General features: G+C 40.5%; 1 protein-coding gene across 1 annotated transcript in view; it reads left to right on the top strand.

The window, feature by feature from the left end:
- Positions 1–13,794, top strand: part of LOC115057494 (microtubule-associated protein tau-like) — a 30,369-nt gene extending 16,575 nt beyond the window's left edge. The window contains exons 7-9 of the mRNA XM_029524643.1: positions 11,715–11,807; positions 13,498–13,579; positions 13,667–13,794. Coding sequence (XP_029380503.1) covers positions 11,715–11,807; positions 13,498–13,579; positions 13,667–13,794 — 303 coding nt within the window. The remainder of the gene's footprint in view (positions 1–11,714; positions 11,808–13,497; positions 13,580–13,666) is intronic.

Raw genomic sequence — 13,794 nt, 5'->3', positions numbered from 1 at the left:
AATTGATGTTTTGTGTACCACACACCCACACATGCACACACACACACTCTGCGCAGAGGGCCCTGGAATTGATTTTGGAAGAGAGAGAAGTTTTTGATGGTGATGTAGAGGGAGAGGATTCAGAAGAAGAGGTTTCAGAATTTGAGGATCACATTTCTGAAAATTCAGAGTCTGACAGTGACTCTGAAGAAGATGATGAGATTGAGCATCAGCTAGTTCCAAAACAAAGACGAGCCACAGGACCAGGCCGTCAGCAGCCAGCCCCAGGACCAAGCAGTCAGCAGCCAGCCCCAGGCCCAGAACAAGCCAGTCAGTATGGAGCAAGTGAGGAAATATGGATGTCAAAAAATTCTGAAATTGAATGGTCTTCTCGCCCAAGAAAAGAGCCACCCCACAAGGCTGCCAATGTGATAAGGATGCAACCAGGGCCCACACGGATGGCAGTTACTCACACACAGGACATCAAGTCTTCTTTTGAGCTTTTCATCCCAGATTCCATCCAGGAAATTATTCTTGACTGCACTAATTTAGAAGGAAGACGTGTTTTTGGAGAGAGGTGGAAGGAAATGGACCAAACCCAATTACATGCTTACTTCAGAGTTCTCATCCTTGCTGGAGTTTTCAGGTCCAAAGGGGAATCCGCAGAATCCCTGTGGGATGCAGAAACTGGCAGAGAAATTTTCCGTGCAACAATGTCTCTGGAAAACTTTCACATCATTTCCAGGATTATCCGCTTTGACAACCGAGATGACAGACCAGCTTGACAGCAGAGAGACAAACTAGCTGCCATCAGGACAGTGTGGGACAAGTGGGTGCGCCGCCTCCCCCTGCTGTACAACCCTGGGCCAAATGTCACCATTGATGAACAGCTGATGCCATTTAGGGGCCGCTGCCCCTTTCGGCAGTATATACCATCTAAACCTGGTATAAAGATCTGGGCTGCCTGTGATGCCACTTCCTCATATGCTTGGAACTTACAAGTCTACGCAGGGAAACCTGATGGAGGAGCCCCCGAGAAAAACCAAGGAATGAGAGTTGTCCTCGACATGTCTCAGGGACTCAGTGGACACAACATCACATGCGAAAATTTTTTTACCTCGCACAAACTGGGACAGGAGCTCCTGAAGAGGAAGCTGACCATGGTGGGAACAATAAGGAAAAACAGGTCAGAGCTCCCACCTAACTGCTGACTTCAAAGAACAGGCCTGTCAAGTCTTCCAAGTTTGCATACACGGCTGACACATCCCTGGTATCCTATGTGCCAAAGAAAGGCAAGGATGTGGTACTCATGAGTACACTGCACAGGGATGGAAGAATCTGTGACCAGGAACATCACAAACCAGAGATCATCATGGATTATAATGCCACAAAAGGAGGGGTAGACAACATGGACAAGCTGGTGACGGCCTACAGCTGCAAACGGAGGACTCTACGCTGGCCACTGGTGATATTCTTTGACATGTTGGACATCTCAGCGTACAATGCCTTTGTCATTTGGATGGCACTGAACCCAGAGTGGAAACGAGTGAAGCTCCAGAAAAGACGGCTCTTTCTTGAGGATCTGGGAAAGGCATTGGTGAGACCACAAATTGAGAGAAGAAAACATATCCCCAGAATCCCAGCCTCTGCAGCCATGGTGAGGAGGATTCAGGAAGAGAATGCTGGTGCCCTGTCCACCCAACCGACAGAACCACAATCTGCAGAGCCTGAAGTCAGTGTGTGATGCTGTTGCAGTACATGTCTGGCACTCATGTCTTGTGAGAGAGAGAGAGAGAGAGCGAGAGAGAGAGAGGTGTAAAATTCCTGATCTTTTCATTATTCTAGGTTGTGAACACCAGCAACAAGAAGAAGCGGTGCGAAGTGTGCGGACCCAAGATGGACAGGAAAACACGATATACATGCATCAAGTGCAAAAAGTATATCTGCAACACACACACAGTAAAGCTCTGCCCCTCATTCGTTGTACAGGCTAGTGGCTAAAGGCCATGTGTTCAATGGGGCTGATGTGTTGTCTTGACTGATATGTTTACTCTGTGTTCATGTGTTCAGCTTGTGTTGTGCACCTGAATGGGTTAAATTTCAAGTTCAAAGAAATAAAAGTCAGTAGTTTTGAAAAACCTTGCTTCACTTGTAAATTTGTTTCCACTCACATCTTGATTTTAATTGATTTTCTTTCTTATGTTTTAAATAATGAGTTATAAATGTGACCTAACAAAGGTAAAGGGCAAATATTAACCATATATATTGTTTATACTGCTTGTAATTGGGATAAGGTAAACATCTGTTCAATATTTTAACATAAAAGTGTTTGATTGTGAGGTATTAAAAGCCACAAAATGCAACGGGTCCATCAGACCCACAAACACTGGCTGAGTAACAACAATATGAACATCACACAAGGGTTAAATACAGCTTAGGCTGATCAAGAGGATACAAATAGAAAACAAGGGAACAGACCAATGGCAGCAAGGGACAAATAGAAATTAATTATAGACATGACAAAAGATTAAAAGATTAGAAGGGCAAAAAGCTACTGAATAAAAACGTCCCTTTAACCCAGATAAAAAAAGAGGTGGAGAGAGCACATCTCATGTCTATGTGATGTAAAATGGGGTTAGGGTTCTCATTTGTGAAACTGCAATTTGGATCATCTATAGAATGGACAAGACTTACATTTTTCTGTAGTCTAGTCCTGATGTAATACAGGAATTTCTGTTTCAATATGATGGAAAAGGATTTTGCTCAACCTTGGAAATTGTTCTTTTCTCACACCAACTACAGGCAGAAATGATATTCATTAAGGATTAAATGTCTTAGAAAGGTTTTGCTCTAGCTTCCTAAACAGCTCAAATGTGCCTTGACATTGGTAAAAGTAAAAGGTAAAAGTCTCTGATACTTTGTTAATTCACTGGTTGGGTGAAGACTATTTTTCAAGATATTCACTCGTTTAGTGTTTCGAAATTTGACAGTAGTGGAAAACACTGTTTACCACCTCTATTCAAAATGTCTCCCAGGTGTTTCTCACTAGATGGAGCATTTTAGAGCATAGAAAGAGGCAAGTGGACCCTAGAAATTCCATGTACAGTAGAGGGAGGCCTTTGGGGCTTGGTTAGAGGACTCTTGGAGGAGCAAACCGGAAAAGGCAGCCTAGACAAACTGTAGTGGTGGCGGTTTCAAACTTGGGGGAACTCTTGGAAGATATAAAGAACCTATGGCAGATGTCCACAATGCAGTGAAGAAGCTCCTCCATGAGAAAGAGACAGTTGTGGACGAGATGTGAGAACAGTGCATCATCCTCTTCACTGGAACGGTCATGGGAGTTTAGCCAGCCTTCCCAGGCTGTTGCTATGAGCCGTTTGACCTTTATATAACTGAGAGTTGCGTCACACTCTCTCAGCTGGAATACGGACACAGTATTAATGCAGACATTGCATTGGACTGTTGCTAATGAGTTTGAATGCTCATAGTACTGAGCTATGCACCGACTCTCACCAGTACATATGACTGTTAGTTAGTGATCAAAAGCACGACAGCCGCTGAAATTAGTTGCCTTTGTAAGGTGGCTAGGACCTGCTTATTTAGCCTTATGCATCCCCATCCTCATCCAACGATCCTCAGTTCAGCAGCAGAAAACGTGATGGAGAGATTTTCATCTTAAATCTATATCCTTCAATAATCTCTGTCATTGTAATCTGACAATAGCTTGATAGCACTATTTCAGTTAAATGGCAGCACTTTAGATGGCAGAATTTTGGCAAGAAGTGTCTATGCTGCAGTGTAGCACAGTATTATAGTGGTTAGCATTGGTATCCCACAATAAGAAGGTTGCGGGTTTGGTTCCCAGCCTAAGGCCTTTCTTTGTGGACTTTATATGTTTTCCTCGTGTCTGCGTGGGTTTCCTCCAGGTACTCCGGTTTCCTCCCACCGTCCAAAGACATCATCTTTGGGTTAACTGGTGAAATTGCCTGAAGGTCTGAGTGTGAGTGGTTGTTGATCTCTGTCTGTCACTGTGTGTTGGCCCTGTGATGGACTGGTGACCTGTCCAGGGTGACCCCGCCCTCACCCAGTGTAAGCTGGGATTGGCTCCAGCACACCTCATGACCCTGAAACGAATAAGCGGTAGAAGATGAATGAATGACTGAATGTCTATGCTGCCCTCTGCAGGAAAACAATGAATGCAGAACTCATTCTCACTTGGTTTTCTGTGATTAGATTGGATTTTATTGTCGCATGGCTAATTCATGGCACAGTTAAAGGGTTAGGCTGATGAAGTGGTGATGTAACTGAAGACGTACTGTGCTGGTCTTAATTCTATTTTTTCTTTTTTCCTCTTTATCTTGGTTGATTTTATTTATACATTTTAAGCTGTTTCACTGATATGCCCTTATAGTTGATTTTTTATTTGTGGCTTGTTTACTTGATTCCACTTAACTGCCTCCATTGCAGCTCCTCTCTCTCAATATTTTGTGATTTTATCCTCATAATTCTATCTGTATCTTAGTTTTCCTGTCTGTGGTACTTTCCTGTCATAGATTTAATATATCAATGACAACATTTCTCCAGTTCTTGTTATTATTTTTTACATTTATCATCTTTTTATATATATCATAGTCCTTTATTGCACTGTGCATGGATGGGGATAGGAATATTATTTTTATTTTTTATTCTTAAATAATACTGTTTTAGGTCGCATATATGAAAAATGCTTTAAAATGAGGTCTGACTGATTGATTGTTATTGTGTTAACAATGTTGCACAAATTAGCATTTGTGATGAGCAATGAGTAGGAGAGGGATCCAACACCAGCTTTTCCTCTGCTCTTTGTTTTCAAAAAACGTAATGGCCACACCACACAGTGCCAAACCACATATGACTGACAGGAATCTCAGCTCATTGCTGCATTGATTTCTTGTATATTTCCACCTATCTGGAGAGAAGGTATCTGTGGCTCTATTAATGTCTCATGTTTCCTCATTTAACATTTATCACTCTCCACCTTCCTAAAAAATGCACTTGCTCCAACGCAGACAAAGTGACAGTTATAGAACAATGAAAAATGCTTCTCTTTCCATTGTGATACCTGTGCACATTATTTAATGGAACGGCACCATTTAGACAACTGTTTGTTGTCTGTGTCCATTCAGTGTTGTGTGCTGTCACTTCAAATCACGAATGTCACTTTTTGTCCTTTTGCTTTCCTGTGTAATATAGTTTGTCAGTCCCTTTCTTTGTCTTTCCATCTCTGCTTCATTGTCTGTTGTCTGTGAGTATTATGGAATTGAACATCAAATAACTGGGTCATTGTTCCCAACACATAAATGTTTAAGTGACTACTTGGTTTCGGCGGAGGTGATATGGAAAAGAAAATATATCACATATTTTTCAAAATTTTGAATGTTATAGGTTATAGGTTATAGGTTTTTAAATACTTTTATGAAACTAACCTGAACATGTCTGCACATGTCAAGGTTTCATTTAAGATACTACTTTCATAATTTCCTCTTTGTTTGTTGTTTGTTGTCGTATTTTTATATCCTATTTCATTGTTGCCTCTAGAATAACCAAACCAAACCCTTAATTTGTGTCGTTGCAGTAGTCAACTCTGCTTGTGGTTAATTTTAATCTTAGCTCTCTGTGTTGATGTAAAGGTTTGTCAAAAGAGCAGAAAAATATGACTCAGCTCTAAATTAAAAACAAGCTTATCTTCTTTTTTTTTTTGTCGTAAATTTTTGGTCCTTGATTGCAACAACAGTGAGTGGCAGAGAGGCTGACAGGAACTAGTGAGAGAGAGGGGAATCAGATGCAGGATAGGCCCCTGTGTCGAGGTCGAACCCGGAATGCTGTTATAATGTGGCATGTTTTCTAACCACTTGACAACCCTCACACCACACTAATTGTCATCCCATCTCTCCATCTTCCCCTAAATGTTTTCCTCCTGTTCACACTGGCAGAGCAGGCAAACAGAGCAGTGACTGGCTGAGTAGGATGGCAGGTGTGCAAATCACAGACATCATCTACTCCTGTTTGTCTAATGAGACAGCATGCACGCTCCTTTTAGAAATTCTGTTTCATATTTACAGCCAGTCCTCACTTCCTCAGCCTGTATCATTTCTACATGACTACGTGGCTCATTGAAGGTTGATCACTCTAAAGAGGGACCTGCTGCCTTCTCTTCAAACGGTTTAAAAAAATGACATACCAAAGAACAATCACCAGTGACAGGAGGGGTGTCTGGCTGTCACCGACGAAAACTCGTGTTTGGTCACTGTTCATTCTCTTACTTACAGGCACTATAGGTCAAAGATGTGCTTGTATTTCGAAACAAGAGGCATATTGTTGTTTGATTGTCCATCTGTTAAATTTTCTTGGACATATCTCCTCCTCTTCCATTTTGGTGGTGAAAGGTCAAAAGTGAAGGTTGTATTTTTTAGCTAGTCATCCTGGGTTACCATTCAATACTTGAAGAATTTGTCTGATTTATGAAATATCTGGTTGTACGATTGATTAACTAATTGACTACTGCTGCGTGTATGCCGGCTATTTAAATGCATCACTTCCTGTTTTTTCACTACACACTGACGAAGACTGCTGTCGAAACCGGTCTATGATTCAGTTTCTTGTGCATTAAAAAGCTCTTTTGTGTTCGGAAGGATACGAGTGTTGCTGGCCTTTCCTCTTTCTCAGGGGATTGAACCCACAATCTTTGTACTATGAGGCAACAGCACTAATTACAATGCTGTGGTTAGTGCTGCCCTGTACAAAAGTTGTAAATGCGATACCTCGGTGAAGCCTTGAGCAACTTGACGTTTGGTACAAATTTCCATATAAACTGATCAAACTGATTTGATTTTTTTGTGGTCAAAGTTAAAAGGCCAAGGTTGTGATGGCGTTTGTTAGGACCCCAGGCATCCAGAGGATGAAAGGTGTAAAAGTCCAGGCAAGGCCCTGGCAACAAGAAAGGGGCAGGAGCTGTTGTTTGCAATTACAAAATGATGTTGTGAAAAAATAAAAGAATAAACTAGTAACAAACAAATAACATCGACACCAGGTTCCCTAGGTACAAACATTACACACCGGGAGACCCCCTGGCCAGGAACTTCAGCAGCTGAACTCGGGTGTGATCTGCTTGATGCAGGAGGAGGGAGGGGCAACATGTGAATTGCAGAAAAGGAAGAAGCAAAAAAAAAAAAAAAAACCACAAGAAAAAGATACAGGCTCTAGGGCTGTTTGGTGCAGCATTCCAAAACAACTTCTGAGCAGGATACCTTAGCAATGACGTTAAGGAAATTCAAGTCTGACACAAATGCCCACTTTGATACATCTTCACACAACAGTTATAACACAATTTCAACAAAAAATCCTATTTAATGTGACTGCCGACAATGAGGGATTGAATCTGTAACCAGTCTGAGAGGCGAGACAACAGGGAGATGATATTTCTGTCAGTCTGTTAGATTAAAGCCATTGAACACATTCAGTCAGGCCACTGCTGTGCATTGCAGTAACTGGCAGCATCTCATTCACACCCAAGTGGTACTGATATCGACTTGTCTATTATGTATTTTAATATTTTCCATCCTGAAGGGATCATGAACTAACAACTTTTCCATCCTTAGTGTTCAGGAGTGGTGCTGTGTGTCAGAACAGTGGAACACACTTTAATAATGTGACTTTTGATGTGTTTTTCGTTGTGTGATTATGCTCACCATGTGTGCATCTGCTCTACCTCATTCAGTGCATCTGACATGTGTACACATATGGCCTCTTAACCCCCCACCACCACCCCACCCTCATTTGATTAGCTTGTTATTAATTATTAAATGTAATTGGTGCTGTCCTAAATTATTAATATATCCACACATTTTTGCCTAATGGGCTTGATGATAACATTTTGTTCAGATTGTATCTTTTCAATACAAAGTTTCTTTCCATGACTGTCATACAGTGAGCTTCCTTTTTGATTGGCTTTACCAGGTCATACAGTCATCTGATTGGCCCAGCTGCTAACCCACTTGTCCATCCCCACCTTCATTTTTATGCACTACATTCCCACCTCTTCACCTGCTCTTCTACCCCACTGTATTCTGGCATGTGGTTTGTTGGAGGTTCTATTGACCACGGGGTGATTGTCTCCCCAGGTCTCCTCCACCCCGAACAAGACATCAGACCCCTGTGCCCCTACCGCCAAGGCCAGAGTGAGTCCCCCAACCATTTACACCTTCACACCTCACACACTCCCACCTTCCCTCTCAAGTCACCACCTGCACAGCCCATTCTACATCCACCCAGGACACACCACACCATCGCTATTCCCAGTTACCAGAACATAAGAATGTACTGATATCTACCAAAAGCAGTTTTTATGAAAGGGATGCTTTGAAATGGCCAAATTATTCAAACAGAGGCAAGAAGGGTGCAGTAACAGGCCAACAACAGTGATGTTGCTCAATGTGCTTTGTCCCTGGAAGAAATGTGGAGAGAGTTCTTGTAGATAGCTAAACACTGCTGAACACAATGGTCACAACTAGGCTTAGGATCTACCAATGTATTTTCATTGCACTATTGAGTCATTTTTTAATTTGTTCTAATCAGGGGAGCTAATTGAGAGTTACTAAGAGGGACTGCAGTCATGGATACATCAAGGGAGCCAACTTTTCTTCTGCAGAAAAACTTATTTCAAGATAGACGCACTTCATAAAAGATATTCTTGAACCCAAAGTATACTTAAAACTTCAGCATCAACAAAAAGTAGTTACCATTAAACATTTGTTATATCTCAAGAGATTCTATAAAAAGTGTTGATAACGTTTTGAAAAAATTTAAGAATATCATCAGTTGGCCACCAAACAATAAAGCTATCAATTATTACAATGATGGATGTAAAAACAACCTGACAGATAAAAACAGATATATATTCATTATAAGAACTTCAGTGCTGATGTGTTTTTACAGTTTAGCTCAATCCCTGCTGTGTACGTAAGCCATGTATTTTGTGTAGCAGGTAGGTCTCATATCATTATAGTTTATCTTAACTCCAGGATTTCCTTTCATGTACATCTTCATTTCCATAACACCTCGACATTTATCCTGAGCTTCATATACTTTTTAACACATTCAAACAAATCTGACCATTGCCATTAAATGTGTTGATATAGCAGTCCTAGTTTCGAAGGACACTGAAGGGTGGAATGAATTTAATTTGTTGCACAAAATGAATTTGTAGCCATTTTTTTTACATGGACTAGACTGCAAAGGAACATTGATTTTAGTACACCTAAAGAAAACAGGATGACAATTCAATATATATCTTTCTACTTGTCCATGAGGTCATGAATACAAGACTTCAAACTTTTCTACTTATTCATGACTACAACAAAAACAAGGCCGAGGTCAAATGTATTTATATAGCACATTTAAAAACAACCAGAGTTGACCAAAGTGCCTCACAAGCATAAAAGGAACAGAATACAGAAACATAGGGCAAGCATACAAAAGAATCAATATGTGAAGTCTAGATATCAATAATCAGCTAACATTAAAAGCCAAAGAAAAAAGGTACATCTTTATTAGAGTCTTGAAAGAGTAACAGTCCAAGCAGTTCCTACCTGCATGGGTTCATTAGGAACAGCCACAGAAAAAGCTCAGTCACCTCTATTTTTTTGTCTAGATCTAGGGTGGTCCAGCAACATCTGACAGGATGGTGTCAAAACTCTGACAGGTGTGTGGGTGCACAAAGACTCACATAAATAAGGAGGTGCCGTGCCTTTACTGTACTGTTGAAAACCATGGCCAAATTAAAAAAAAAAAAAAAAAGGTTGAACGTGTGATCCCGAAAGGGCCAACCATGGCAGTACTTCCATCCAGCTGACCAGAACAACCAAACACAATAACTTCGGTCTTATTTTCATTTATGCACAGAAAGTTCAAATCCAGCCACATTTTTGGACCTCTCAAACAGTTTAGGAGGGATTGCCAAGCCGGTAGTATTAGCTTTAAATGACAAATGATTCCACACATCCGAAAAACACTGGAAGGAGGTATCATATTTTTTGGGTAGCATATATAGGGAAAACACTTGGGGGACCTAAAATGGACCCCTTGGGTACCCCACAGGAAAGCGGGATCACAGAAGAAGAAAATTCAAAAAGTTGGACAGAGAAACTCCATTTTGGCCGATAAGACTTTAACCCTTTAAGGGCCTGAAACTTCTCATAAATACTAAAATCGTTGAAATTAAAGTTTGAAATTGATCCAAAAACAATTCTGTCTAAGACTTGAGATGAGTGCTATTTGTGAATGCTATTGATGAAAGCGTTGACAAACTCCTTTTCTTGCTTTTGTTTACTTCTTGTGTGCTAGTTCTAGATTTGTCCACTGCGCCCAGATATATAACATATCTATATTCACATCAGTAGCTCTGAACAGCTGCGGAAGCAGAAGTGTATGAACAATGCAGGATCCTGAGAAGAAACTAACCAGTGAAAATGTGTGAACTTCGGTTGGAAACAGTCAAACTATATGAAATGTAGTCACCTCTCCCCATTCATTAGTTTCACTTGGTGTGAATTTAAAATTTTCACCATCCAGAAGTGTCCCTGTCCCTGAGTATTTGAGCTAGTCCTTTTGGAAACAGAGGGCACCTGATGGAGTGCAGTCTCGCAACTACTGTAACAGTATTGGAATTAAGATGTTTATGATATGCTATTAGAAAGAGAAAACAGAGAGAGGAAAACTGCTCAGGCTGCTGTGTGTGTGTGTGTGTGCTTTCACACATAAAGTGTAATAGCACTAACTGTTAAGTGAGTCATCCTTTGCTGGTGCTACCTGCGTCATCGGGCCATTTTCATCCTAAAACAGAGACAGAGATAATGCAGGAAGGTGTCATCTGCCGCAGAGGTTTTAAGACAGGCAACAGCAGAGGCAATGGAATTGGTGAGCTGGGTGGAGTTGGGAAGAGTATAGCTAATGTTAACTATCCTTACAACCTTGTTGAAATATCAATATTCATTATCCAGGTTTTGTTTTATGAACACCATCTCTCCAATACTGAAGCAGGAGGTTTTGCTTTAACAAGATGCCAAAATCACAGCCAAATCAACCATGCAACATCTACTAAGATTTTGTTCTTAATCATGTGTAGTGCGGAGCAACAGGGTGGTTAAAGTGAGCCGCTTGCAGCAGCATCTGTGCTTACAGCAGCATGTGTTAACACAAAAATCACTGTCTGGTGTTAAAATCTGTTGCATGCTCTCTGTCTCATCTCCTAGTGTTTGTCCTTTGCTTGTTTAGTTCCAGTCAATCCTGTTATTGGAGGCATTGTTATTTAGTCAGTGTCCTATTATTAACTTTCATTTCTTTACAAAGGTTTCCTTTAAGGATATGTCCCCACAAGTTGCACCCTTAGTTTGAACCACTTTTATATATTCATTTTGTTTTTATTCATGCACTGGTTAAAATTTAACGTAATACAATCACTGAACTTGTGTAGGGAGAGTCATTTGATTTGAATGATAAGATTCCTCCCATACTTACAGCACGACGCTCCTCTGTGTAACTGTTACCTCCAGCTGCCAGCTGATCTGCTCTTTTCTGCTGCTCGTGTCTGCAACACCTTTCTTTCTTATTTCCTTTCTTTTTCTTTCTTTCTTACTTCCTTTTGTTTTCTTTCTTTCTTTCTTTCTTGCTCATATGTGTGTCTGCCTGCCTGTCTTTAGGTTCAGATAGTGCACAAAAAGTTGGACTTCAGCCATGTCACGTCTCGCTGTGGCTCCAAGGACAATATCAAACATGTCCCTGGAGGTGGCAATGTAAGTACTGATGGAGCTGGAAGCAGACTCCGGTTAGGGTGGATGCTTATCACTTTTTCTGCAATGGAGCCTTATTTAGAGCCTTTTTTTTCCCTTTTGCCCCACTTAGAAGCCACAAAAGGCCTGACTGGTCACAAAGGGAGAAAACCTTCTTGTTGTGAAAATTTGGTTCACTCTGGCTGGGTGCAGATTATATCACCAATACGTGATTGGGGTAGACTTACATAGAAACAGAGAAAACTACAAAATTTTAAAAAAGACCTGATACTTTGTCTGATAGGCATGAATTGTTTCCAAAAATCTGGTGCTAAACTTAAAGTGACGTTTGTGGGTCATCCAACATGGCATGTGAGGTGTGAGATAGTCAGTGTGTCATCTGAAATAGATTCAGATCAGCATGCTACCAGTTAGGATAGACAGAGGGGAAAATGGCACAGTGGAAGAGCGTTTCAAACACAAGGAAACAAACTATTCAGTGTCTGCTTGCAGAATATTCCCACTCTTGAACTTCCAAACAAAATATAGGGACGATAAAAAGCTGAAAATATCAAAAATGAAGCTACATTTTAAAAGATTTTAGATAGTTTTGGTGGGTGTGTTGAAAATGGCTGAACTGAATCTCCTGCAGCTAACGGATTATGTATGACTATCATACACAACCCCATATTGAATACCACAATTGATCACTTTAAATGGTTATAGCTAATTCAAATTGGGTCCAGTTAGAGTATTTTTATGACATATAATTAGCACATATTTTTAGCATTGATTTGAATGATTTAATTGATTACAGGCCTGCTCTTCCAGCTGTTGTTCCCATCTGCTCTGAACACATGCTGCACTATCATGCTCCATCTTTAGCCCGCTTTCGCAATCACCGCTGTGCTGTTTCAGAGTAATTCAGCAAAAATGAAAGTTTGACTATGCGCATGCCGCTTTCATAATTATCTGTCCCAACAAACAGGAAGGATTGGAATTCAACTAACATGTATACAAATAATTCCATATCTTTACTCCATATTTTAATTCCCATAGAGAGAGCAGAGAACAGTAACAGGACAGTGTATAAATCCTCCATTACAAAGTGGCAATATAAATTCAAAATATATTAAAACATCAGTTAATGTTTTAACCTGGCACCTTCTGTAGTTTCTAATATTAATCACACATCCATTATTAATAGTTTATAGAATGTTTCATAACATTTTGATAGTACTGAGGCTCCTCCTGTTATCAAACATCTTTCTGACCTTAACAAACTGTTGGGACATTCAGGAAGGAAGGTTTTAAAAGCCATTATTGCCAGCATCTGTCATAAAAGTCAGGATTACTCCCTGTGATCCTGTACACACACTCTGCCCACACCCATCATCCACTTCCAGCCTGTCCTGTATCTGCATAGACGCTGCATTATTTATAGGCCCAACAAAGCAAAACAGCACGTTCAGTGAGAATAGAACAAGTCAGACTAGTGAATCAAGTATGGTAGCTATGGAATGGTTTTTGTTTATTGAATCTCATTGTATTTTATTCTGCAGAATGTCATCCATTTTGTTAATGCCCCAAGTGCATGGTAATGGATGGCAATGATTTTCCGAAGTGATTCACTTGGACACTGAAATATAAAGTAGTTGTACATAATGGACCATTTCATGTTTTTCTGCAAGTTATTATCTCCCCATCTCCTCAGGTCCAGATCCTCAGCAAGAAGGTAGATGTGAGCAAGGTGACCTCCAAATGTGGGTCGAAGGACAACATCAAACACAAGCCAGGTTTGACTTAAAAATAGCTTCTGTTCTCCGGTTACATCCCCTGAAACCCTATTCTACTCTTCTTTTTTTTGTTTTTTTTTTAAACAGGTGGTGGTGATGTGAAGATTGAGTCCCATAAGCTGAATATTAAGGCAAAGTCCAAGATTGGATCCCTGGATAACGTTGGTCCAGGCAACGCACAGACCAATGGACACAAGGTCAAACCTACACATTGA

This window comes from Echeneis naucrates, chromosome 17 (assembly GCF_900963305.1).
Source record: "Echeneis naucrates chromosome 17, fEcheNa1.1, whole genome shotgun sequence".
Taxonomy (NCBI): Eukaryota; Metazoa; Chordata; class Actinopteri; order Carangiformes; family Echeneidae; genus Echeneis; species Echeneis naucrates.
This window is presented reverse-complemented; position numbering and strand designations above follow the sequence as displayed.